Source organism: Struthio camelus, chromosome 6, assembly GCF_040807025.1.
Source record: "Struthio camelus isolate bStrCam1 chromosome 6, bStrCam1.hap1, whole genome shotgun sequence".
NCBI lineage: Eukaryota > Metazoa > Chordata > Aves > Struthioniformes > Struthionidae > Struthio > Struthio camelus.
Genome location: NC_090947.1, coordinates 24124928 through 24151583, shown reverse-complemented (window position 1 = coordinate 24151583; position 26656 = coordinate 24124928). Strand labels below are relative to the sequence as shown.

At 40.2% G+C, this 26656-nt stretch overlaps 1 protein-coding gene across 2 annotated transcripts in view; it reads left to right on the top strand.

The window, feature by feature from the left end:
- Positions 1 to 26656, top strand: part of CERS6 (ceramide synthase 6) — a 133914-nt gene that overhangs the window by 81839 nt on the left and 25419 nt on the right. For both annotated transcript variants that reach the window (XM_068948688.1, XM_068948687.1), the window contains exons 5-7: positions 9044 to 9094; positions 15718 to 15810; positions 23073 to 23201. In XM_068948688.1, coding sequence (XP_068804789.1) covers positions 9044 to 9094; positions 15718 to 15810; positions 23073 to 23201 — 273 coding nt within the window. The remainder of the gene's footprint in view (positions 1 to 9043; positions 9095 to 15717; positions 15811 to 23072; positions 23202 to 26656) is intronic.

Genomic DNA, 26656 nt, shown 5'->3' with positions numbered 1-26656 from the left:
ATGTTGTCTCTCTTAATAAAATAATTTCACAAATAACCTCCAAGTTATTTGGAGCAAATGTCTAGGTTAAATGGTGTGGTCTGGCTCTGTAATCGAAAAATACAAGGCAGCTATAAAGCTAATGGGTTTACAGCTGCTTTGCTTCACCAGAGCTTTATCAAGCATCTGGAGTGCTCTGCTGAATGAGTCTGTTATCTTTTTATACACTCTTCTTCATATGCTGACAGAATGATCTCAAAATATGCTGAGCAGTGTCACTAGGAAACCTGTGACCCACCAACAAACAGGAACGTTAGCCAGACTTGTACAACACTGATAGTCCTTCCACTGTCACCTGTAAACCTATAAACTGTCATAGCACCACAAACTGCCCAACTTGTTCATGACAAAAAATCATTAAAGAATTTATTACTGTTGCACATGAAGACAAAAGATTTCAAGAGTTGTGTTTAATGCGAAGCAAGTAGCAGAAGTATCAGAACGAGAAGGTACTCAAATGAGAGCAAGTTGTTTGATTACTGGACATGGCAGGAGGACAGAGAATTTGCTAATCTGTCTGGCTGGCTGGCTGACAAAAGCCTGTTGAGGAGATGCTGCAGTTACCAGCTTCTCTTACTGGAGAATTCTTCAATCCTGTTCAATGTATGCTAGCTTTCACTGGAGGGCTTCTAAGAGGAGAAATGGTGCAATCTTTTTACCTCCCTTCCTCTCCACCCCTGGCTGGATATTAGGATTGTTCCAGATACTCTAGAATTATCTGTTCCTTTTGCCATCTTTGTTTTAGATTACTGGGGATTGATTTTGCATATCATTTGGAAGGTGAAATTATGCATTTATCAGCACAAGATATAAACACTGCAAGGTGTGCATCATGTTTTTAAGCAGAAAAGTTGTGTGTATTTGATGGAGTGAGCTTGCTCTGCCCTTCCAGATAGAAATCACTTGATGTAAATAAATCCAAATTTGAATTCATATCTCTTCTAAAAATATTTTTTGCGCACACACGCATATTTGCATTTGAAATGTCAAGTGCATCTTTCTGTGAATGTTGTTCATCTTGGCCTTTTATGTGTCCTTTCATATATTTTATAGTTCCTTTTTCCCATTAGTGAAAGTATCGTTCTTAATTATATTTGGGAATGAGAAGTGCAGATTGCTGGGAGGAAAGGCTTGAGCGCTCTGCATTGCAAAGCCTTCCCTCCCACCCAACACCTTGTTTCTGCAGATACAAAGCACTATACTCTAGAGAAGTAGCAGTCCTGTGGAACCTTACGACAGCTTGCGTAGTCAGAATATATGAAAAGAAAACCTTGGGAGATTCATAGGCGATGTGTCATATTGTCTTCACTTGGATTGTGAGCTGTGCCAAGAAATGTGAACGATTGCTTGGATCTGTGAAGAGTTTATGAAAGTACTATTCATGGTTGGTGTGAGAAGCAATTGCATCCCAAACCACATCACAAGTCACTGGAAAGAACAACATGCAGAAGTTGGTGCAAAATATCAGCAATGGGATTTTTTGTTTTGCTGAATTCTCTGTGTTCCCAGCATGGTGTTTTGTCAGTACCTAATGATTTTGTGGATAGTGGAAAATACCTTTAGTTGTGATGTGTAGGTGGTTAAATACTGATGTTTGTGGAGAAAATGTTTATTCTTGTACTGTTTTCTGAGGGCTCCACAGTTCATCCTGCCATAAATATTATCAGCCAGTACGGTTGACATCATTTACTACTAAGGCCGTGACATAAATGCCTGTCACAGAAGGTCACTGGAGAATTGAAACTGTTTGATGTATTATTTAAATGGATGAGATGTAGTATGAGAAGTACTTTCATAGTATTAAAATAGCAAGACATGAGTTCAACCTGGTTCAGATTCTGTCTCATCTAGGGTGGTTCTGGGGGAGGATGACAAGAGAAAAACATTTCCAGGTGATCAGAGAGAGCTTCTGAGACATCCTAAATCCACTGCTCCGATATTAGTCCATGGAGGTCAGACAAACTTATTGGAAGACTATAGAAAATTTGAAAAACTGACACAATATTCTGGTTATTCCCTTCATAAACCCTCTAAAAATAATGGAAAGTGAGGAAGAGTTTGGTTTTTTTTCTTTCCAACTAGAGGAACTGTTCTGAGATGGGTTTCTCTTCGTTACCCTGGACTTCACTGGATACTCGCTCATCTGAGATGTGTAACGTACGGGAGCAAGATGTAAATGTGGGTTTCCTGCTTGCCAGTTTAAAGATTCTTGATTTTGTTTTACAGTAGAAGAGAAACGTATTTAATTCTGAAAGCTTAAGAGTTTTATGGAAACCAGTTTTTCCCACCTTGTCTTGTAAGCTTACCAGCAGATGTGGCAAAAGCTATATAAACTATAAAACTAAGAAAACTGATTCCTAATAAGGCAGGCTTCTAGCCCTACATGGATTAAAAACAGTTCTCCTAGTCCCGTTTTTGTGTGGCTAGTAGAGCATACAAGCTGTGCCCCTGTATTTATGTGTTACCTCAGTGGGTCTGAATAAGTATGGATTTTAATTTCATTTTGCCGCAATAGCGATGAGGTAACAATGCAGTATTTTCTCAGCATTTCTTGGCACTTTTGGTTTAGTTGAAACAGAGCTTGGAATACGTTAAGAGAGCTAATAAAGATAGTCATAATGACTAAAGGACATGGATTACAACTCATTTACCTTATTTTAAAGTAATAAATCAATGTGGAGATCATAAATTGTATTAGCAAGGAAGACATTCTCATTATTTTATTTTATTGTTTTGCCTTCTGAACAGCTTGTGTCTGTTCAGCTTTGACTTGTTTTACAGCAATTCATATATAGGAAATCTTCTGCAGCTATGAAAATACTTTCTGACCGTTTGTACGTTATATGCAGGAGCAAATGTTTTCTTCGGTACCTGATGCCCTGAAGAGAGAAAGATTGCCGTAGTCTGCACTAATATAGATCCCTATTAAGCTGAGAAAGACGATGAGGAAGGAAACCCAAGGTCACTGTGGAATTTGAATCTAAGAGATGTACTTACTGAAAAGTCTCTTCATTTTACCATAAAAGGGTAGAATCACTTTTCCACTAGAACACAGAGCTCCAGGGGTGGGAACTACAGAAGGATGCTTTGTGCGCTGCCATGGTAGTCTGACTTTCTTTCTAATGTCAGCAGCCATTCAGTATACCATGCCAAGAGGATGCAGGTGTTGTAGGGGAAAAAAAAAATACAGCAATTATGTGAGTAGCTATTCAATGTGTTAATGAGCATTCCTCCTGCACATCACTGGTTTGAATAAGAAAAAATTTTTGGAATTTCTAGCCTTAACTGGGGGGGAGGGGGAAGTGAACATTGAGATACTATTTAATTTAAGCATGTAGAAGATCAAATGCAAGAAAAAAAAGCCTGTTCAGTATAAATAATTGTCCTTCCACTGATGTTATGAAAGGTGCTGTTCACTAAAAGCCTGTAATTTTCAATTCCTTTATAATAAAAAAGAGGTAGAAAGTGTTACATATTTTTATATTTTGCAGTGAACAGAAAAACTGTCGTTTTCCTCCCCCACCCCCGCTGTTACAACTGTTCTCTTACATAGATAAACTGTAAATTTTACAATACGGTGAAGTGTACACTCACATGAACAAGAGGTTGTGTTCTGCCTAGATGGAAGCTAGTGGGAGCTGCTATGGAAGAAAGAGGAAAATACACTTACGTATCAGATGGCGCATGTTAGGTCTAGGGATAAGTACAAACTACACAGTATTTTGGGGGCTGAGTTAACCCTAATCAAGGGGAAACCTTCTGGCCTCAGTTCCTTTGAGGAACAAAGACGTAATGAACAAAAGACGTAATGAAACAAAAGTAGTGATACGAGTGCAGGAAGTCATCTAAGCATATATCTGCCTATTTTAAATAAGATTGAGGTGAGTAGAATGTTACCAGAAATATTTATTATCTTGACTTTAATTAATACTGCTAATTTGTCTTGCACTTAATATTACTTACAGTTACTGAAGAGAGAAAATGGGTATGAACTGTATCCAAGCTTAGTAACTAAGCCAAATAAAATCTCATCATTCTGAGATTTTAGAGCAGTGAGAATATTTTCAGTGAATGCTCAGGATTTCTGCATTATGTTTTTTTTTTGTTTTAAAGGATCAACTTTTTTTTTAAATCTCGTCTGGACTGGGAATGTCACATTTTTGTTTCAAAATGTGTTTTGTGGCATAAATAGTCTTTCATGAGAAGTGAGGATTCTGTGTTATAAAGTTTCTGAATTTTTGCATGCTATATTTTGATAAAAACAGCAGGCAGGCTGTATTTATTTATCTACTGGAGAACTCAGTGAAGTTTTTTATTGTCATTATTTATCTGGGATCTTAGAACCCCTTTGGGTGTTAGAACATGTGCAAGTGGTCAGGAACTGATCAGGTGGTATTAGCTCTATCTACTACTCCAGACTGCTGGGGCAGAAGCTACTCTGTAGGGAGCTGGGTTTTGCTGTCATGAGGCTTAATGATGTACATCTGCAGCTGTTTCTTTGACATGCTATTTGTTTCAAGTTTAAGGATGACAAAAAGCAAGCTGAATGCCAGCAACACTGTCTTCACTTTTTGCACGTCTCTTGTTTGTGTCATACTTCTAAGACTGAATGTCTAAGACATTATGGGGCAAAGCAGCACCAATGTTGGTGGATACAACTCGTGTAGTTGAGTTTCTGATTGTGCTGGGTGCAAGTACCGATGGCTCAATGACTGTTACAGGAACTGGCAATGAGACGAGCTGTGGAAGTAACTTTAGCTGCAAAAAAGCAATCACTTTGCAAAATTATGTGACCTACACTGTAAGTTGCTCAGATATACATATATATTATTTTTTAATTTGAAGACACAACCTCTTGTATAAAATGTTCATGGAACTCACATACACGGATATAATGCCTGGTATACACATACCTGGTGGTTGGCAGGCTTACAGTATGGGAAAGTACTTGCCTGAGGCATGTACATTTCTTGTCTGTGTATTTGAGAATCTAGTCTACAGGATTTGTTTCCTGTGCTCGGCTGGTTCTGCTGGGTACATAAGGATAAGAAAGGAGTATTCTTGATTATTCTTATTACTGTATGTGGAACCAAAATCTAACTTGTTGTTTTAAAATAATACTTCACCAGATGCATTTTTTGCCTCTCTAATAAAATGCACCCAAAAATACCTTTCAGTCAACTCACTGCTGAGGGCGCAGATCACAAATAGAAGTTTTCTTATTATATTGCCTTTTTTCCCATTTACTATCAAAACTGACCTTTCTTTCACATGCTAGATGCTAACAGCACTTTCAACAAAACATGCAGATTTTCATTGCTTTGGGGCTTCTGAAAGTCCGGGCCCAATTAGAAGCTTTTTCTAAAGATAGCTGCATAGAACAATGGATACAAAACAATCTGAGGCTTCTGGCTACTGTGCAGACATCTCAGATCTTTTTTTTTTTAAAAAACAAACAAAAAAAAAAAAACAAAAAGAAACCCCAGTCATTCCCTTGTCTCAAGAGAAGTTTTTTTCTGAAGTTCTTTAAAATTATTCCCTTTAATCGTAGAGTTGAAAGAGGTTTGATGGAGCTTTTGACAGATATTTTTGTAAGGAAGTAGAACAGAGGTTTGTTCTTTAATGCTGTAAATGACAGCAGATTCAACAGCTGTTTATCATCCTTCACTGGCATAGATGCTGCACTGATTAGGCACTGCACCAAAGTGCAGTAAAGCTTAAGTTTCCATCTGAACTCTGTCATGTCATGTAATGGAAGATTTCAGTGTTGTAGACCTGGTGCTTTGTGCCTAACAAAATTGATACTGAAGATTTTAGTACTCTATTTCTGGTTTAAGGATGCCAGTTTGTCTTCTGGTTCTTTGCATTTCCTCTCTTCTCCCTGCCTTATGCTCCCTTCCTCTTGTGTTCCCCTTTTCCACAAACATCTTTCCACTTTACTTCTTGTTCTTCATATTTGGGCATTCAGTAGGCAGTGGAAACAGTAGCACACTTCTTATGTTCATCCGGAAGGAATCTGCTTCAAAGCTGAATGATTGACCCTTTTTTCACTGTCCTTCATGGGACTGTTCAAGGAGAGCTGAGCATATCCTGTGAGCTTATGCAGGGCTCAAGTGAGCCCTGACAATGTCAGTATTAAGTCCTTTCGGATTAATTCCCCCCTTACCAGTGTGTCTAGGTGTTACATTACAGACTGCGTGGATGTTTTTAGGACCCTCTCCTTTCTGCTGAAGCCTGTAGAGAGTACTCCACAGTTGTGAGGTTCACAGAGGAACTAAACAAGATGCTTATTGCTTCAACTACAACCATGGTCTTCATGGAAAAGTTAGGGTCAGTCTAGCACTGCATTTATTGTGGAGATCAGAGAGGACGACTGTGCTTAAGCCTAGTGCTCTTTCTCTACCTCTTTGCTCAAGTCCTCCAGGGCAACCGTAACCTTCATCCCCTTATACTACAACGATTGGAGCCGGCTCCAAGTAGCCAAGGCGAGGGGAGAGGAGGGGAACTGGGGATGACACAGGGTAAGAAGGTGGTGTAGATCCCCTGCTTTTTTAGCCACCATTGCCCAGCTGTTGCCCCTGCAGGATCCAACAGACAGCATCGGAGGAGCATTTTGTTTGAGATGGCACCACGGTCTTCTGAGCCTTATGTGGCTCAGAAAAGGCAGATGTTCTGCACTGCATCAGTCTCTGAGACTCCGTGCGTATATTATGTTGTCTGTCAGTTTGTGGTATCAGGCTTAGTGGTAAAACTGTAAGGGCTCCTCCGATGGGGCCTGTTTTATTTAGTGTTCAGCATTTTAACTGTATGTAGACCTCTGTATCTGCAGCTCCTATAGCAGGCATTTCTCTGAAGAAACCTTAAGGTGTCATAATATTTGAAAGAGAAAAACGTGCATTTTTTGCTAGCACCTGTAATTTAGGTAGGAAAATAATTGGGTAGGAAGCATCTCTTATCTCTAGTTGAATCTGATATGAAAGACAGTTACAGCTTTTCAAACCTGGCTAAAACTATGAATTATCCTACGATATTTGGATGGCTCTAATTTAGGCAGCTGCCAGACAGAAATATTTTAAGTCCTATGTATCAGTAACACTTGCAGAGGAGCTATGCCTATTTCCAGAGACCTCTTTCATTGCATTTCCTTAGGGCAGTAACTACTGTGGAGATGTTTGAACAAATGAATTGCTTGCGTTAAATATTTTTTCTTAATAGAGAGAAGGAGAAGTTTGAATGAACTTTTATCAAGCTTAGAGCCATCTTCTGAGTGGCATATTAGAGACTCCAGGAAGCCTGTTATTTGTAGATGTTGGTATACAGCTCTGATTTATTGTAAGTATTATTCCTTTCCACTTCAGGAGCATTGGAGATGTGTATGTGATTAAGTTCTATTTTATTGTACTTTCCATGTGAAGGGCACGTTTCCAAAAAACAGAAAGAGCCCTTAGTGCTCATATTACATCACTGCTAACCAGCAAAGACTGTGGGGACATTCTATGAGACAAATCATATTTAGAGCTTGCTCTTTGAGTTGGGAATGGGGAGGTAGTGCTGACTAGTGTTTATGCTGTCTTTCTTCATGGTACAGATCCTTCCTATTTGTAAAGACAGTACTAGCTTGATTCTCAACTTGGGGCTTCAAACACCAGAGCAACATGCCACTTAATGTTCATTTTATTTGGTTTGACGCTCACACGTTATATTTTGCGTGAATTTGTTACTATGCGTTGCCTAAGCTGGACTGCTCCACCTGATGGTGAAATCAAGATAATGCGCTCTCCTGCATAAAGGATTCATTCAAAAAAATATAATCTTGTCTTAATTCAGGATACCTGCTAACAATTCCTGCACCTTTTCTACTTGGATGTAGAGCGGCTGAGGTTTTGTCAAGGAGTCTCACACAGACCTTGAATCCACAGTTTTCTTTTGTGTTTCTAGTGAGATCTGCAGTGGGTAGGTCCTTTTGCTGTGCAGATGTGCTTCTCAAAATACAAATACTGTCAGAACTCAAGATGCAGCTGTGCTTTAGAAGAGTATCTAAAAGGAGTCCTTCCTGCTCATGCACAAAAAAGGAAGTATATCTATTTTGGTTGCTGTTGATTGGTCATGTTCTTGTTGTCCATTGCAGAAATATTCAATGGTTGAAGACGTGGAGTAGAAGGGCTTGCCCGTATGGTATTTTCTATGTAGGGTTCATTCAGTTGCACAGAAAAGAAGGAATGAAAGACTGAAGAACTCCTAAAGATACACACTGCCTACAACAACAGATTTTAGAGTTTCTTGTCTTTCATGGCCTTGGAAAAGAAATAATCACATAAATCTTGTACATGCAATAAAAAGACAGGAAGTACAACAGAGCTGTATGTGCCAAAGGATCTTACTCTCACATCTTCTAGTCTGCCCAGCTTTTTGCAGTGGAAGAGTCTATGGGTGTCTTGCATGCTACAGTAGGTGTGTCTCTGGCACCTTTCATGTTGTCCTGAGCTACCAGATTATTCCATGTGCTAGCAAGGTCCATCATCTCTGAGCAGTCACGTCTCCAGTCAGGAAAGCAAAAGGCACGATTTGTCCTCTGGAGAGGGATATGGCTGGGATTAAGTACTGTATGGAAGGGTGCTTATATGTAACAGTATATGCAAGGCAAGTTCTTGCTAAATATTTGAGCAGTCTAGGTCCAAGATTTGTAGTGCTGTTGAGAAGGCAACGTGAGTTCTAACCACCTGGCTACAAACAGATTGATGTTCAGCCTACGTGTCTGTGAAATATATTCATGTAAGGTCATGCTGCACTAAATGAAAATCTCTGTCAATGGGTAGGTTGATCCAATTCATACTGTGAAACTTTGATGAATCTACTTCTTGTATTCAAGTCTCAGGGCCTTTAGAAGAAAGTGGAAGTATTAAGCTCTTCCTATGGTTTTGCCCTTCACCTGTATTAACCATGCATATCTACAATGTCCAGAATAGTTTGTACAGAACATTTTTTTTTTTTCTCTCTCTCTCAGACACCTTGGCTCTGGAACACCAGACAGTGCTGGAACGGGTATCCAAATCAGGTAAAAGTTATAATGCTGTCTAAAAACAAATGTGCCACCTCTGTAGAGTTGGGGTTTTTTTTGTTTTTTTTTTTAATGGTGGAGCTTTGTGTGAATATCAAGCATCTTTAGCAGCTTGCTCAGCAGCATTTAATAACATTGCTAGGTGCTCCCCTTCTTGCTTGAGTTCAAGACAGGAAGTATGAACAGCAGCTACTGCACCTATTTTGACAGGAAACGCAGGGTATGAAAACAGCCAAATCTGTGAAATCTAACTGTGAGAGCAAACGTAGGCAACAAGGGTAGAGCAGTCATTTTTTACAAAGTTCTTGGAGAATGTTGAAAGTTTTAGCAAAGCCAGAGATTCAGCAGATTGGGAAAAGCCTACTGGCTACTTAGTTCTCATAAACCAGGGAACGTTAAGAGCTTCAGATTCAAGACTGTTAAGCTGCATATAGGGCGAAAATGCCTGGCAGTTAGTGAGCTCACAGGGGAGACTGAAGAGAGAGAAGGTAGGTTTCTCCTTTAAGGTACTTGAATAAGGACTATCCAATCATGGCCTCGTGGAAGCTGAAAACAAAAATGCTAAGGAGGTTAAAATTAACAAGAGAATTAAGAATGCTGTCAAGTCTTTGTTTTCAGTGGTGTCAACGTATTTTTACGGATTCAAAAACATCAGTCTTAGTCTCTGTTCTAGATCAAATTATATGACTTAACTTCAAAGTTAACTCATTCATTTTACTCATTCATCTGCTTTAGCAAGGAGAGGAATGCCATTGTCAAAGAAAAAATGCCCTTGTGTCCTGCTGCACTCATTCCTTCTCCTACAGAAACATTTTACTCAAGTCTGAAATTTGCTTTCCTTAAAAAGATCTTCAAGAGAACAATAGTATTGTACTTATTCTTTGCTAAAACTTCTGGTGAGCACTGCTGAGGTTTTGGCTAATTCTGTGGGTAGTTAACCTGAGTCCAAATTCTGGCAGTCTTTCACAGCAGCACAGTAGCTCTAAGAGCATACCAGGATTGCAATAATACCAGGATTAACTGTAGCTACACAGCTTTGGGAAATCTTCTGACAGAGAAGGAGGGAAAGGGAGAAATTTTGTCCGTCGTTGTCTGGTTGAACAGGGACTCCCAAAGTTTGCATACCCAGGAGTTTTGAGAAACATCTCCTACACTTTCCCTCAGGTCATGCAGCTAGACATAGTTGTTAAGTTACGGAATGCGTCTAAACAGACCAATCAACATACTATAAAAGATTCAGTGTATTTTTGAGAAACAATAACTTTGATCTCTGACGTGGCTGCACTACTGATTCATTTTGCCTCTTGGCCTGATAGAACTAACTTTCAGCATGACTTTTGTGAGGATCAGTAAATTAATTAAATGCTACTTTTTTTTTTTTTTTTTTACTATTAATAATAACAATAAGCCCATTAAAGAAAAGTATTATTATGTATATGGCATAAGGATGGACTTTGGAAACCCTTTCAGGAAAGCTAAGCTCCACCTGTTTTGCTTGTACCTTTTATATAAGGTTGTGAAGTATAATGTTTCCTTTAGGTAACAAATTTTTCAAATGTGACCTAGTTAGATGGTCTCAAAAATTCTGCATAACTTTTGAGGATGACTTTTGGTAGCGTTTTTAATGATTGGAATTCTAAACTTGAGCTTCTTTAAAGTACTTTTTATTTATGGTTACTTTAAAGTGCTTATTATTTATGGTGGAGACGCCAACAAGGAGAGGTGCGCTGCTAGACCTTGTACTAACAAAGAAGGTCTAGTTGGAGATGTGAAGGTTAGGGGCAGCGTTGGCTGCAGTGACCGTGAGATGGTAGAGTTCAGGATCCTACGAGGAAGAAGCAGGGCAAAAAGTAGGATTGCAACGCTGGACTTCAGGAGAGCTAACTTTGGCCTCTTCAGGGACCTGCTTAGGGGAATCTCCTGGGGTAGGGCCCTAGAAGGAAGCGGGGTCCAGGAGAGCTGGTTAATATTCAAGTATCACTTCCTCCAGGCTCAAGAACAGTGCATCCCTCTGAGTAAGAAGTTGAGCAAAGCGGGCAGGAGACCTGCATGGATGAGCAAGGAAGTCCTGGCAAAACTCCAGCAGAAGAAAGAGGTCTACAGAATGTGGAAAAGAGGAGAGGCCACTTGGGAGAAATACAGAGACAATGTCAGAGTATGCAGGGATGCGACCAGGAAGGCTGAGGCCCATTTGGATTTAAATCTGGCAAGGGATGTCAAGGACAACAAGAAGGGGTTCTTCAAATACATCAATAGCAAAAGACAGGGAAAATGTGGGCCTGCTGTTGAATGGGGCGGGTGCCCTGGTAACAAAGGATACAAAGAAGGCAGAGTTGTTGAATGCCTTCTCTGCTTCGGTCTTCACTGCTAAGGCAAGAAGAGACAAGAGAGAAAGTCTGGAGAAAGGAAGACTCTCCCTTGGTTGAGGAGGATCGGGTTCGAGATCATTTGTCCAAACTTGACATCCATAAGTCCATGGGCCCCGATGGGATGCACCCACGAGTGCTGAGGGAGCTGGCGGATGTTATTGCTAGGCCACTCTCCATCCTCTTGGAAAGGTCCTGGAGATCAGGAGAGGTGCCTGAGGACTGGAAGAAAGCCAATGCCACCCCAGTCTTCAAAAAGGGCAAGAAGGAGGAGCCAGGAAACTACAGGCCTGTCAGCCTCACTTCCATCCCTGGAAAGGTGATGGAACAGCTCCTCCTGGAGGTGGTCACTAAGCATCTGGAGGGCATGAAGGTCATCAGGAGTGGTGAGCATGGATTCACCAAAGGGAAATCATGCTTGACCAATCTGATAGCCTTCTCGGATGCGATGACTAGCTGGGTAGCTGAGGGCAGAGCAGTGGGTGTTGTCTCCCTGGACTCCAGAAAGGCTTTGGACACTGTCTCCCATCACATCCTCCTAGGTAAACTCAGGAAGTGTAGGTTGGATGAGTGGAGAGTGAGGTGGATTGAGAACTGGCTGAATGGCAGAGCTCAGAGGGTTGTGGTCAGTGGTGCAGAGTCTAGCTGGAGGCCTGTAGCTAGTGGGTAGGGGTCAGTCCTGGGTCCAGTCTTGTTCAGTGGAGTCATCAGTAACCTGGAGGAAGGGACAGAGTGCACCCTCAGCAAGTTTGCTGATGATACTGAACTGAGAGGAGTGGCTGACACACCAGAAGACTGTGCTGCCATTCAGAGGGACCTGGACAGGCTGGAGAGCTGGGCAGAGAGGAACCTCATGAAGTTCAACAAAGGCAAGTGCAGGGTTCTGCACGTAGGGAGGAATAACCCCATGCCCCAGGACAGGCTGGGGGTTGACCTGCTGGAAAGTAGCTCTGCCGAGAAGGACCTGGGAGTGCTGGTGGACAACAAGTGAAGCATGAGGCAGCAATGCACCCTTGTGGCCAAGGCGGCCAATGGTCTCCTGGGGTGCATTAGGCAGAGTGTTGCCAGCAGGTGGAGGGAAGTGATTCTCCCCTTCTCCTCAGCCCTGGTGAGGCCTCACCTGGGGTACTGTTTCCAGTGCTGGCCTCCCCAGTCCAAGAGAGACATGGCACTACCAGAGAGAGTCCAGCGGAGGGCTACCAAGATGATGAGGGGACTGGAGCATCTCTCCTCTGAAGAAAGGCTGCGAGAGCTGGGCCTGTTGAGCCTGCAGAAGAGAAGACTGAGAGGCGATCTCATCAATGCGAACAAGTATCTGAAGGGAGGGTGTCGAGAGGATGGGGCCAGTCTCTTCTCCGTGGTGCCCAGCGACAGGACAAGAGGCAACGGGCACAAACTGAAACGCAGGAAGTTCCGTCTGAACCTGAGGAAAAACTTCCTTTCCTGTGAGGGTGACTGAGCTCTGGAACAGGTTGCCCAGAGAGGTGGTGGAGTCTCCTTCGCTGGAGATATTCAAAACCCGTCTGGATGGGATCCTGGGCAATATGCTCTAGGTGACCCTGCTTGAGCAGGGGGGTTGGACTAGATGATCTCCAGAGGTCCCTTCCAACCTCAACCATTCTGTGGTTCTGTGATTTTTGTTTGTTTTCAGTATCCAGAACTCAAAAGAGGGATCATCAAGACATTGTACTAGCTGCTTTCCAAATATAAATGACAATGAATTCCCCAAAACTTCAGGGAAGAGTTTACAATTTAAGCAGTCTAAGGCAGCTTGCTTATTGTTGTTTAAAAAATGATGGGATGGGATGTGGGGAGGAGCCAGTACCAGACTGGAAATTATAAAGAAGAGTGTTGACTATTAGCCTTAAACAGGAGAACTGCGTTTAGTTTGGGGGACCACACTACATGAAGGTTGTGGACCTGTTGGAGATAGGCCAGTGGAGGGGCAGCAAGAATGAGCAGAAATCCAGAAATCTTGATCTGCTGGGAAAGGTTGAAGGAATTTGATCATTTAGCCTCAGGAAGAGAAAACTGAGTAGTAGTAGTTTTCAGATGTGTACGAAGTTTCTGTGAAAAAAGGAATAAACCCTTCTCTGTCCACAACTGGATGGACAAAAAATAATGACTTAAATTACATCAAAGGACTTTAGAGCAAACTGAATAACTTTAGGGCAGCAGCAGCATAGATTGTCTGAGGAGAGTGTTGATTCTTCATCGCTGAAAGTTTTTATGAACAATCATTTGTCATGAACAATACAGCTGCAGTTGCTGCTGCCTTGGGGCAGGTAGGACTGGATAACTTCTTGTGGTGCCTTTCAGTCCTGTTTTCTACTATTTTTATGATATTACATGCAAGAAGATGTGTACTTCTCGGGAAAGAGTGAGAGTCTTACTGTTTAAAGAACATATATTTGCCAGACCTGTGAGCAGGACGAGGTAGGTGGTCATTCAGAAAGTTAGTTACAACTGCAGAGGGTGTCAGTTAAACTTACAATATATGAAAATAGTGCTACAAGTGAAGATGGTCCAGCAGAAAGCAAATCATCAAATAAAAATCATTATCAAAATCATTGTGTTGGAGATACAATGATTTGTATCAGGGTGCTGATCAAGATCAAGTGCTTGATCTTGTGTTTGTCTGTTTTTCTTAGCTAGATAAAATTTCTAATCTCTCTCTTGATTCCTTTGTAAGTTATTCAACACAGCATTAGAGAAATCCAGCTGGACTTGCTGTAGAGAGTCAAATGGATCATTTGGATAACAACTTATCCATAAACATGCAATAGTCCTATTACAGTTAAGTCTTTGGAGAACTGAAACATAACATTTTAACCAAGTTAAACAAAGGCTGTTCAGCTTTTAATGGGGGAAAACCATAATATCTTTAGAATCCTCTCCCCCGCCCCTCCCATTATCATTGTATATGGGCTTAGAAACACTAATGGTATCATTAATAAAACAACTGACAATCTTAATTATTTTACTAGAAATTTTCCCTTGTGAGTTCCCTTGGGATAATTAATGGAATAGTATGAGTTCATTGCTAGCTCATATTCTCGACTCACCTCTCCCTCCCCCTTTTTTTTAATTGCACATGCTTAAAGACTTAATGACAGTCTTACTAAGTCAGAAAAGGATTGTATTAACCACAGAAATAGTTTTAAAAGATTGATTTTGAGTGTACACATTTTTTATAAAGCTTAGATGTATGTTTACATTTAAACAGCTCACTTTAGAGCATGCAGTGTGCACCTAAAGACTGTTTTCTAGCTGCAAAGAATTGGGTCTGCAAAAGACAATGGGAATAAAAGAGGCAAATGAAGTGGCTCTTGCTAGCTGAAATAGCTGTTGCCCTTGGTTGCATCATTGGACCAGTGCAAACTGCTCTAGAGGTGCTTCATCTAATCCCCCAGGAGATGCCCCCAGGCCAGTACCCATCTCTTTCACTGAGATGGAAGACGTGATGGGCAGGGAAGCACCCTTGCATCGTGATTAGAGTAGCCCCTAGGTCTGTCTGTGTTTTAGGCTGGGGGCTAGCCCACCTATACAGGCCACCACTTCCCTTTGCAGTTACCCCAGGTTGTGTTTGATTGTGATTAACTTCCTGTGTCTTGTTATTTTTGCTTCTTTGGCGTTTAAACATGTACATCAAACAAGATGCCTGGATCAATGTAGTGACTTTCTTCTTCCTCTAATGTCAACGTGTTCCCAGAAAATGGTTAGAGTCTTTAAAAATAGGCTTTTATATTAGAAAGAGCCCTGCTTTAAAATCACAGCATTTTCATCATGAACAGATGAGGTTATACACCAGCATCACTTTTTTTCTAATCTACTCTAACATTGTTTCTTTTGTTGTACTTTAAACCAACATTACTGAAGTACAGCAAGATGTTTTAACTAATGTTTCAGAACACTCTTAGGATCTTCTGCTCTGCATATGAGATAGGATTTGAGTTCAAATATAGGCGGGATCCTGTTTATTCAGAGTCCCTAATGGAAAACATCATAGGTTTCTGGTATTGCAATATTGTCAAAATTTAAACACAAGAAAAGGTTGAGGAACTCTTCTTTCCCAGGGCCATCAAAGTTTGAATGAGGCAACCATCATCTTTTTTTTTTTTTTTTTTTTTTTTGCATAGGATGCAAATGTAGAAGTCAGTAATCCATCTGTAATTAAAAATCTTTCCCGCAGACCTCAGATGCCTGTAGTGTCAGTTAGTTCTCTTTTAACCTTTTCTCATCTCCATCTTTCAGCCACTGATGCCTGACCTTCATTATTACTACATAGTTGAATTGTCATTCTACTGGTCCTTAATGTTTTCTCAATTCATTGACATCAAAAGAAAGGTAAGAACAATGAGTCTAAACTTTGAAGGCTGTAAGCGTGTGTTTTTTGGCTTGAGGAATATCTGTGCATTGAACTAGAAGTACAGTTCTTTCTAATCACAACCTCTTGCAGATGTTCATCACAGAGAAACTAGTTTTGAAGTGCTTGTGTTACTCTGTCTGTCAATACCATGAAGTGTATTTTTTTTCTGCCCGTTGGAAAAAGAGTGATCAAGAGCCTGGAGTAATCCAGTATTGAAAGGGAAATGGCATCAGCAGATAACTGCTGATCCCATACAGTGACTTGAATGGAATGAAACACTCTTAGTAGCTGGTAGATGTACTATTTCTATTAAGAGTAAAATGATGAAAATGTCAATGACAGAGCAAGACTGCCTCATAAATTCATAGTATCATTTTGATAAGATCTATGAGGGCTTTAAATGTATTCTTCTACAAAGCAATCAGAAAAATGAGGATATATTTAATATTAAAATGATGCTATGTTTGATCTTACCTTTACAGTTATGAAATTTCAAGTAGATGAGTACTGCTGCGTGTTTAATTAAAAGTCATGGCATGTGTCTCAAGTATAATGGCTTTTATTTGTGTTTTTTTTGTAAAGAAAAATATTTAAAACATGACCATAGGAAACTGTAGCAACTGTGAATTAAAACTATATCCAGTATGTCTGTCTTTCTGATAATTGAAAGATAATTGTACTGGAAAAGTAGTTGTGTGGGAACTTGTCCATCACACAGAGCAGATGGGCTATCAGTCAAGAAACTAAAACTCTGGCCAGATGAAGACAATTTTGCCAGTATCAGTGACAACTGATTCCATATTCTTTCATCTAGGTTCTCCTCCAAGAAAGAGCAGTTCTGTAGAGTGCTAATCCATAGCAACACAGGCAACACAAGTCATTCTATGCTAACAATCCATTGAGCTATTCCTGTAGGGGTTTTTTAATGTTGCAAAATTATTTAAGACATTTAGAGGGACTTCATAATATTTTCAATGTGCCTTTTCTACTGTCATTTAATGAAATAACTGTAGACTGTTGTACTGATGGAAGAAAATCCCAGTTTAGTAGAATTTTAGCACAAGCATAACTCTGAAAAAATAAATAAAGAATACAGTATGTCCTAAATAAATTGATCTGCTATTTGGAACCACGGTGTGCTCTTAGGAATCTTGTATTGTAGCTACTTACATTAAAAAAAAAAAAAAAAAACCCTTATATTTGAATTTGCAAAATTTTTTTAGGGTGAATACATGTAAATCCCTTGCTTGAATTATTTGTAGATGATAAACGTCCTGTCAATTATGAGCCTGAAATGGGCACAACTTCACTGTCTCAAAAAAAAAGAAATGCGGAGAAACAGGGCTAGTGGAGCTGTACGATAGTGGAGGTGAATTTAAATCAAGAGTAATGAGTAATATATATAAGCAGCAAATGCAGGCAGTACTTAATAGCCATTTGCCAATATAGAAACCAAAACTAAACCTCTGCAGCAGTGTTGCAGAATTGTTCGAGTTATTGCTGCAGAAGTGTGCCATGTCTGATCAGTCACCCTGCATTTATTCAGCCTTCTAGGCTGCGCAATTGGGTATCTTTTCTCTTTGTGTACCTCCTGAAGGAGAGGAAAATAAAACAGCATTGCAATTGCAACATTTTTGCAATTTTGCAGTAGTACACATTTTTAAAGAATATTTAATTGATTTAATTTAATTAACTAGTTTCTTTGTTTACATAAAAAATAACTGGAGGGTTCCTGAACAGCATCTGGCTATGCTGAAGTACAGTTCTAAAAAAGGCCATTGTGATATTCACTAACACCTTTCTCGTTTGATAAGCCTCATGGACGAACTCTATAGCTGTTTCTCTCATGACTTGGAGAGTTTGTTTGCATGTTGAGCTGAGCACAGAAATAAAGCCTGATCATGTCCGTAAGTACAGGTACAAGTAAACAAATTTTTGCAGGTTTGTCTCTCAGTTGCATATAAATGATTTACTATCAGGAAGGTTTCTCAGCAACCTACTGTGGAAGTAGAGTAGGGGCTGGAGGTGGGGAAATAGATTGTTAATAATTAAATAACACACTCGTCTCAGATTTGCAACCCAGAGCACCAAATCAGTGCCTTAAAGCTGTGTCCCATACATCTGCTGTGTCTGAGGATGCGCAGTCTCCCAACAGAGAGCAGGAGCACAATAACTGCAGTGCAATGAGAGCAAGTCAAAAACCTTTCATTGTGAGCACCCTGAAGGAGACAGTGGAGATGCCATATTTGTCAATGAACTGTTAGATCACTGACCAGTTTGATTCCAGCAGATCTGCAGAGAGCGCTCTTTTTGTAGTTTAAGCAAAACTGATAACTAGGAAGACTGGATAGGAGAAATGTGGCTGTGTGCTGGTGTCACACAGTAAAACTGTTCAGTGGCCAGGGATGAATGCAAACTGTCAGAGAAACCCTGCTTTCCCTGGGAGCTTACAGTAGTTGACGCAGAGGAGCACCACATGCTCCCGGGCCTCTGGGCAATGCCAGCTCTCAGCGGGCTCACAGCCCAATGACGAGTGTCCTCTCCACCAAAACAGCTGAGGAGGTAGGATGACATCAGACAGGCAGTGTGCCAGATCGGTGTGAACACGGATGTTGTTAGGAAAGTATGGGATAAGCCTTAGCTCTGAACTCATGTCATGCTGTCAGGAACACCAAATACATGGGTATATATACAGAAAAGGAAGGGCCAAAAAGGACCAGTTACAAGTTCTTGACCAGTAAAATGTGGCAAGCGAGAAGTGTAATGTCATCCCAAGAACCATGCACTTGAAGGATTTTGTGAGGCCTGAGATGTCACAAATGGGTTGGCCACAAAGGCCATGTTCCTACGCGTCACCCACCCCTTCAATAGGCCTGCAAGTAAGAAGCAAAAGCAACTTCAATTTAAAAAAATATATATTTATGTAACATGGTTAAAGACTCACCTTGCAGGAGGTGTGAGCTTGACAGAGACACCAGCTGTGTTGCAGCTTTAAAAGGCATTTAGTTTAAAAAATGCGGAAACCTCTTAAGGTACCGAGCACACGATATGTGAAATGGTGCCCATCTAAAACAAGCCTTTGTTTAATTGGAAGAATGCCAGCTATTACCAGACATTATCATAATACTTCATGACAGTTTTTACAGAGCAGATTAACAGTTAATTCTCAGCCTAGAAACCTGTTGCTATTTTCCTCTTACAGTGAGAGAAATACGTTTATCTAAGTCTTGGTTATCATTTTAAATACTTTTAAAATGCACAGTACCTGTGTTATAGTCTAGAATGATCAAAAGTGTCCTGGCAGTCTTGCTCACTGCTGGAATTTAGCCAATCACTTTTATGGAGTCAGATTTCTTTCAAGGAGAGGTGCTGTAGGTTTTATTTGAAAGGGCCAGCACTCAACGTTGGCATAATTCCAGCACTGGTCTTTTACTTTATGTAGCTCAAGAGAAATGTACATGCTGTTTTTCGTCTCCATTTTATTCTTTCGTAATAGTAAATTCATGAGTTGAAAATGACTTCCAATTGGATTGCTGATTATCAAATGCCTGTTTATGTAGATGTTATAAATTCTGCCAGATTATCTCTGCCTGCCTGAAGAGATATGAGCAAAATATTTACATTTTTGTCCATACCTACTATTGGCATTAAGTTAAAGCAGTGAACTAGGTAGATTAGTTTTTATAATTTTATAATGGCATGTTGCTTGCTTCCTAAACTTCTACCATGTTGCTGTAATGATGTTTTACACTTGAAGTGTTTCATTTCCAAAGACTTGTGCATCCTAGCATGATTTTTTTTTTTTTTATCATATTTGTCCAACTTTCCATACTGCTCTTCTGTTAAGCACAGAGAAGGAAAATTAGACTGGGGAACTTTGTGACTCTCACAAGCCCTGATTAGTTTGAAAACCAGTGAAGCTTATTTAAATGCTTTCTAGGTGCCTGAGGTATTGCTTGATGGAAATGTATTTGACCAGTGTATTTGAGGGAATGTGTAACATTTCTACTTCGGTCAATGTAGGTATGTAGAAGACCTAGGTGACCTTTTAGTGTGTTCGCTTTTTAGTTCCAGGCATTTGGCAATTCCTAGAGCGTCTATGTTTTCTATTTCAAGAAGAAATGCTTTCTTTTTTCCAAAAATAAGACATCTCTTCCCCCCATCCCTCACAATAAAGCAGTCTCTGGCTGCTAAGTATCTTGAATATTCAATTTTTTTCCTGGAAAATTTATGCTATATTTCACTGAAACTAGATGCCAAAACTGTTTCTTCAACTCACTGAAAAAAAAGATAGAGCTGAATTCTTTTGTTTCAAGAAAAGAAATTTAGATTGTGTGCCTTCTGTGGACCTTTACTAAAGTTGTAAGGGTTAAAACCTTGAGCTGCTCACATTCCATTCGTTTGTTGATGCATAAACAAAGAAGCTGAATTGCCTTGGAATGAAGTTGCATTGCCTTTAGTAGGGCTTGGCCTCCTTAGCCGCTTTGGCATTTTGGTCAATCTCATTTGTTTTCCAGTGAGAAATACCCTGAGGCTTAGCATATTTGATGTACATGTTTTAACTCTTCACACTATTGCTATTCCTTGCGGTTAAGTGTTACTGAGCACTCTTTTTTTGTTATGTTTAATGATCTAGAGGGTCTAGCTACCACACTCTTATCCCATGAAGTTCACTTCCAAAGTGTTTCAGAGCGTAAATAATTTCTGAAATACGTATTTTAAACAAACCTGGGTGGTAGAAGCCTCATTTCTAGTGGGTGTATCTCTCAAAATTGAGAGCTATTGGAATACTTCGTTGTCTGCACTTCATTCTTTTGATTAATGGTGCCAGGAGTAGGGTCTTTCACCTATACTTAGCCACCTATTTTTCTGAATCTTCCAGGCACGTGATATCTTTGTCTGGCATTCTTTCAAGAAGAATTGAGAAGTGAGAAGTTTCAAGTAGAGGCTGTAAATATACTGTAAATACATGCATCCTGTACAAACATACACACAGTTTGAAATAGTTTTAAAAAAGAAAAAGCCCATACCTATACAACTATTCCTATACCATCTATGGATGAAAGTGTTCAAGTAAGCTAGGAACACAAGATCCCCTTGACATTATGGGACTTGCACCATTAGTTCCTTTGTATTCTTTACCCTTATGTATAATTAAAATCTAACATGTAGCATCTTCAAAGCATAGTATTAATTATTGGCATAAGGAAATGTTACAAATAGGAAAGAAAGGGCCAAAATAACAAAAGTTATCTTACTAAAATCACTGCTACTCTTTTTTAACAATTATCGGTAGGTCAGTCCAGGATCTCTTTTCAGAGCTGTCAGAATCAGATAACTGTCTTAAGAAACATATGAGAGAAGGAGTTCCCTGAACAGTGTTTCTGTAAGTAGACTCAAAAAGAAATGTAGAAGATTGCTGCACAAGAGCATTAGGGCTGCTTAGGAGTAATTCACGTTGTCAGGAATGCCTTGAAGAATTCCCCAAAGGGATTAGAAATCTAGTACTTGCAGAACATGAATGTGGCAGTTACGAAAACAGAGAAGTTTTTCTGCTTGGCTTGCTCACCTATTTGAGCTGCTTATGTGCTAATGGAAACGCCATTAGCAGGAAAGCGGAGAACAGTGCCATAGCATTTGCAGCTGAAGTAGGTAAAGAGCTAGGCTACAATATGGCGTATGGCAATGCTAGCACCTTACTTCTAATCCTGGGGAAAACCCCCCAAAGTGTGGGTTTGTAGTGGTTGAAATGACTGAGATGCCATTTCCGTGCAGTCCCTTAAGAGCCTTGGGAAAGGAAGCAGCCTTTAATTCTTTTCTTCAGTCTGCTTTAAGCAGCAATGACTTGAGATGACTGCTGGATGTATTTGATTATACTCCAGACTGCTGGGGACCAAACTGGGATTCTCTTTTTAGTCTTATTGTTCAGCTTTGTGTAGGAGATAGCAGCAATGCCCACTGATGTCTGTTTGTAGGAAATAGGACCTTGTAGCACTTCATAGCGTTAAATGGAAGGTAGTTGGAAGGAGGTCTTCTCCTTATTCAGTTAGTGCTTAAGTTGCAAATTTTTCCGCTGACTCCTAGTGTACATTGCAGTGAAGGCAAATGCTGATACTGAACGGGAGTAGCACTGCATTTCCTTGAAAGTAGGGGGGCCTGGTATCTGCAGGCTCTGATTGCCATTCCCAGGGAGAGGTGAGATGGCACTGGGCCGTTGCTTTTCCTAGCATTAGAGAGACAGTGCAGTTGGTAGCTGTAGCAGCTGCTTTACTGGAGTTGTCCCTGCATTAGTTGGGGCTCCCCAACACTTGGCCAGGAGGGCCCTCTATCACCCTACCCCTGCTTTTCCTCCCTTTGCAAATCAAATTCTGCCTCTCTAAAGATTGCAGTGCCTCAACCCATTTTCTGTGATGTGGGCCATTTACCTGAGAGACTTCCACAGCTCAGCAGGACTGGCTCACAACAGCTGCGAGAAGGCCAAATGCTGCCTCCCCAAATGCTTAGTCAGCTGGCTGCCTAGAGGAGCTGTTCCTTGTGACGTCCTGGATCTGTTCCTTCAGACAGCCCTACCTGAGAGCCACTTGTCCTGCTGAGAGCTGCTGTACTATCTCAGCACCTGATGCATGAAGGAACTCTCCAGTCAAATGATGCTTGTGACTTTTTTCAAGGTTTTGGTATAATTTTCTCAGCAAATTCCAGTAAGATGTCTTTTTTTAATGATCTGAAGCCTTGTAGTGAAGAATCTCATCTCTACCAGTCATGTAGAAACCCAGCACTTGTACCTGACAGGTGACTGTCAATACATTTTAGTGTGGTAGGAATCTATTTCCTATTCCTTTTTAACTATCTAAACTCATGTAAATGATACATTATTTTGCATATTATACGTTGCTTGGTATGTAAGAAATATGGCATAATTTGATTTGTATATATATATGCATTTTCAAAGTAACTAATGTTGTAAGTGTTTACTTCATTAGGTTAAATGCCTGGAAACTGAGAAGTGTAGATGTTGCATATCTCTGAATAATCTTTTTACATTTTCTTAGAGTACAATGATTATTTTATTGAGTCTAAATGAAATTGATAGCTGGGCATTTAGTATGCGCTTATGTAGCAGAATCTTTATGTAATATAACCTGAGTTTAAAAAAAATATTCATCCATTTTTCTGTAAGGGTATTTAATCTCACTGTTTGTTTGTTTGTTTGTTTTTTCCTTTCTGTTTCTTGCTGCTCTAGGATTTTGGCATCATGTTTATACATCACGTTGTTACAGTCATCTTGATAACCTTCTCATATATAACCAATTTGACACGAGTGGGAACCTTGACCTTGTGTCTCCATGACGCGGCTGATATTGTCCTAGAGGTGAGAATATATGTGTGGCATCAGAGTCTGTATATTTACTGTTCACTGTTCTGTGAGCTCTCATGTCAAAGGGTAGAAATCTATTTGCTAGGCTGAACAAGTAAAGTAGTTCCTAAGCAAAGATGACAATTCAGCATGGTAATGGTGATTAATATCGCGCATTTCCTTGCTGAAATGTATTATGCTTGTATCAGAGCAGGTACATTTGTGTATGTTTGTGACTTTAGGCTGGCTGATCCCTTGATAAGTTGCTTGTACGGAGAAGAGACAGGTAACACATTGCACGCCATGGAGGAATGCGCCTAGATTTTGAATATAACACAGTAAGGCTGAAAGTGTAAGTTGCAATAATTGCTGTTTGAGGTAGAAGCTCCTGGTTCTTGACCACTTGGAAGTCATGTATTCAGTGAGAACATGGAGCCCCTGTCTCTCAAAGAATCAAGATGTCGTGTTTTGATTCTGCTATACTTTGTTGGACAGAGGGTGCTGGACAACTTAGTTGCCATTTGGTGCACAGGCAGTGAGCTGACCTCTGGTCCGGAGAATTTTCCAGGTTCCCATGACTTCTTATCTAGATGGCAATATTAAGCTATTTTCTTTGGAGCAGAGGAGATGGTGCTTCGGTTTTTTGACTGCTCTGAATGATGCCGGAATTGGGCTATCTGTGAGCTCTCCAGCTGGATCAGACTAAAGTTAATACTTATTCATCTAAAATTATGTTTTTTTTAAAATCAAAGCTGTTGCTTTGATAAAAGCAAGAGAGGGTTCTGTGGTGCAAGAAGGTAGTCTAACCATGTCACCTTAGTCAAAATCAAAATCCTGCCATTCTGATTTGATAGTGCTGTAAATCTGTTTTTTAATCTTTTTTTAATCTAAAAGGCACGTGACTGACTGACTTGGAAGGCAACGAAGAACCTGGATTTGTCTCACTAGGAACAATTACGTCTTTACAAGCTCGTGTTTCTGTTTTAACAACAGGTGTAGATCCATTCTGCTGGCTGTGAATTCACCTGAACTTTCTTTGTTACTCTTTTTCTTGCCATCAGATGGATGTTTGATGGTTTCAGATCACACCAGTGCCTGTGGCACTAGAAAATCACTGGAGAGCTGCTGTAATAGACTAGCTAAAGCCTTTACCTGAAGACAGTGAGATACGTATTTTTTCCTCAGTTCCTCTGTTCATTCAGTGCCTAAGACAAATAAAGAGAAATTGCTGGTATTGTAGCATTATTTGGTAAACATTCAGCAAATAAGTTTATTTTACTTTAATTCAATAGTATTTAATAAGTGTTCCCTATGAGACACACACTTCAGTGGTGTTTCTGGTCAATTCAGTCAGTCTGTTCTAACTGTAAATACTAAAGCCGCTCTCAAATGTTAGGAAGAGAATCAGAACCACCGAAAAGCACTTGCCAGGAGAACCGTTAACTGTTATCCGTTAACTGTTAACCGTTAACTCTGTTATCAGAGTCAACAGGTCTTTCTCTAGGACAGTCTGTTACAGCCCCAGTACCGTATAAGATAAGATGGACCCCTACACACTGCTGCCATCACTGAGGGAAAGTCACTGAGAAAAGGAAAAATATCTAACTACAAAAAAAGCTGGTATAATTTCTTGCCATGATGGGTCAGTTGTGTAGCTGCTGGTTTTCACCTCTTATATTTTAGTAAAAATGGAAAGCTTTTCCAAAGGCCACTAGGCTATTTCCGCCTACCATTTCATAATGATACGTGCCCAGTGGAAAAATGATTGCGAGTGTAATAATTTTGCCATTTTCGTTGTGGAAAGCAGCATACATTGATGGAAATACTGGAGATGAGGTCATTTTTTTTCATAGATCTTTAGGCAGATGCAGAAGAGTTATGGGAGTATTTTCAGGAATCCCTAGCTGTTCTCTTAGATCTGAGTGAAAGTTATCTCGATTGCTCAAAGTAGCCTAGCCGTGGCAGGATAGACCAAGCGTGGAGTCATTTGTCATGCTAAGAAACCTCTACGTTAGCTTAAGCTGAAACGTGAATCGCCACTGAGAGGCAACTTTCAGAACCCCAGCTAAGTTGTTTAAGGGGTCTTAGGTATCTCTGCACTGCAGTACAGCTTGTGGATTGGAAATGCTGTGACCTAACCTGCTAAAGTGCTCAAAATCCCACCTATTTAGAGACCTTAAGACTTTTCAGACTCAAGTACCTTCCTACTTCAATTAATATCGATGAACGCTGTGACAGTTTTGATGCCAGTGTATGGCTGTGAAACAGTTCCCGATTTGGTATGCGTCTGGTATAAGTGAGCCTCACTATAGCTGACAGTTGAACCTGAATCCTATCTGACAAGTTCTGCCTATCTCCTAAGACACTTTTCAAAAAGAGTAGGGAATGGGCGTTTCAGACCAAGCCAAATGGCTGCACTGTAAAATAAACAGGATTAAATAAGCTAGCAAGAGTAGCCATAAGAGCTATATTATTCAGCTGCAGTCATGGTTTTTATGCTTTGAAATTAGCGTTGTATTGTCTTAGGTGGCCAAATTCCATCTAACCACATACCCTTTCCCATTTTATGCAGTGTCCTCCTCCCCGTTTGCGTTACTGTTTGTAAATTGGTTACCCGAGAACTGATAATCCAACAGCTGTACTGTTTCTGAGAAATGGCGTGATACTGCCACAAGTTGCTATAGCAATATCAACTCCACACACTGTGAAATTAGCTTTTCAAACTGCCGTGGAAATACCTCCAAAGTTCTCAGTTGGACTTTCAATCATCTGAATATCATAATGCTATATTTATAACTCTTCTGCTTTACATACTGGAATCTAAAATATTCACTTGCCCTTAAACCTGACTCCGAGTATGAACTGCTAGGAGTTGTATTTGTATCCACTAGAATATAGCACTGACTCTAAAGGTTTATGTTTAGTTTGCAGCACTGGTAGCTTTCCTTATACTACTGACATGTTTTCAGCTAGCGGAGATATCCTTTGGGTTCAGATTTTGAATGGAAACATTGTGGAAGTTATGTAATGCCCAATAGGGCAGGTTGATCTTGGAATCTGGATGGTAAATATGAGCATGGAGTACTTTCAGGTTCAGTGTGTTTCAACCAAAAAATCAGGAACAACGCAAGAGTGTGCCTCAACGTTTTAGAGGATCCTCTGATGTGAATTTTGCATTCAGAATAATATACTATATGGACAATTTTGATAATGTTTGCTTACTTTTAGCACTCTGGCAAGTCTGTGCACGTAAGCATTTTTTAACGTACTGGGATTGGACTATAGGGCCCTTCAAAGAATGCCCTCGAAAGGGCTCCCAGTGGCTAGCGCGGGCACCACATCAGGCTCCTCATGCATTTTATTTGTTGTGCAGTGATTCCCTGTATACATCTGGCACAAAGCATAAAGAAAGATAGTCCCCGCTTTGAAGCGGATGTTTTAAAATAAGCAGCTTTACTTACACAGATGAA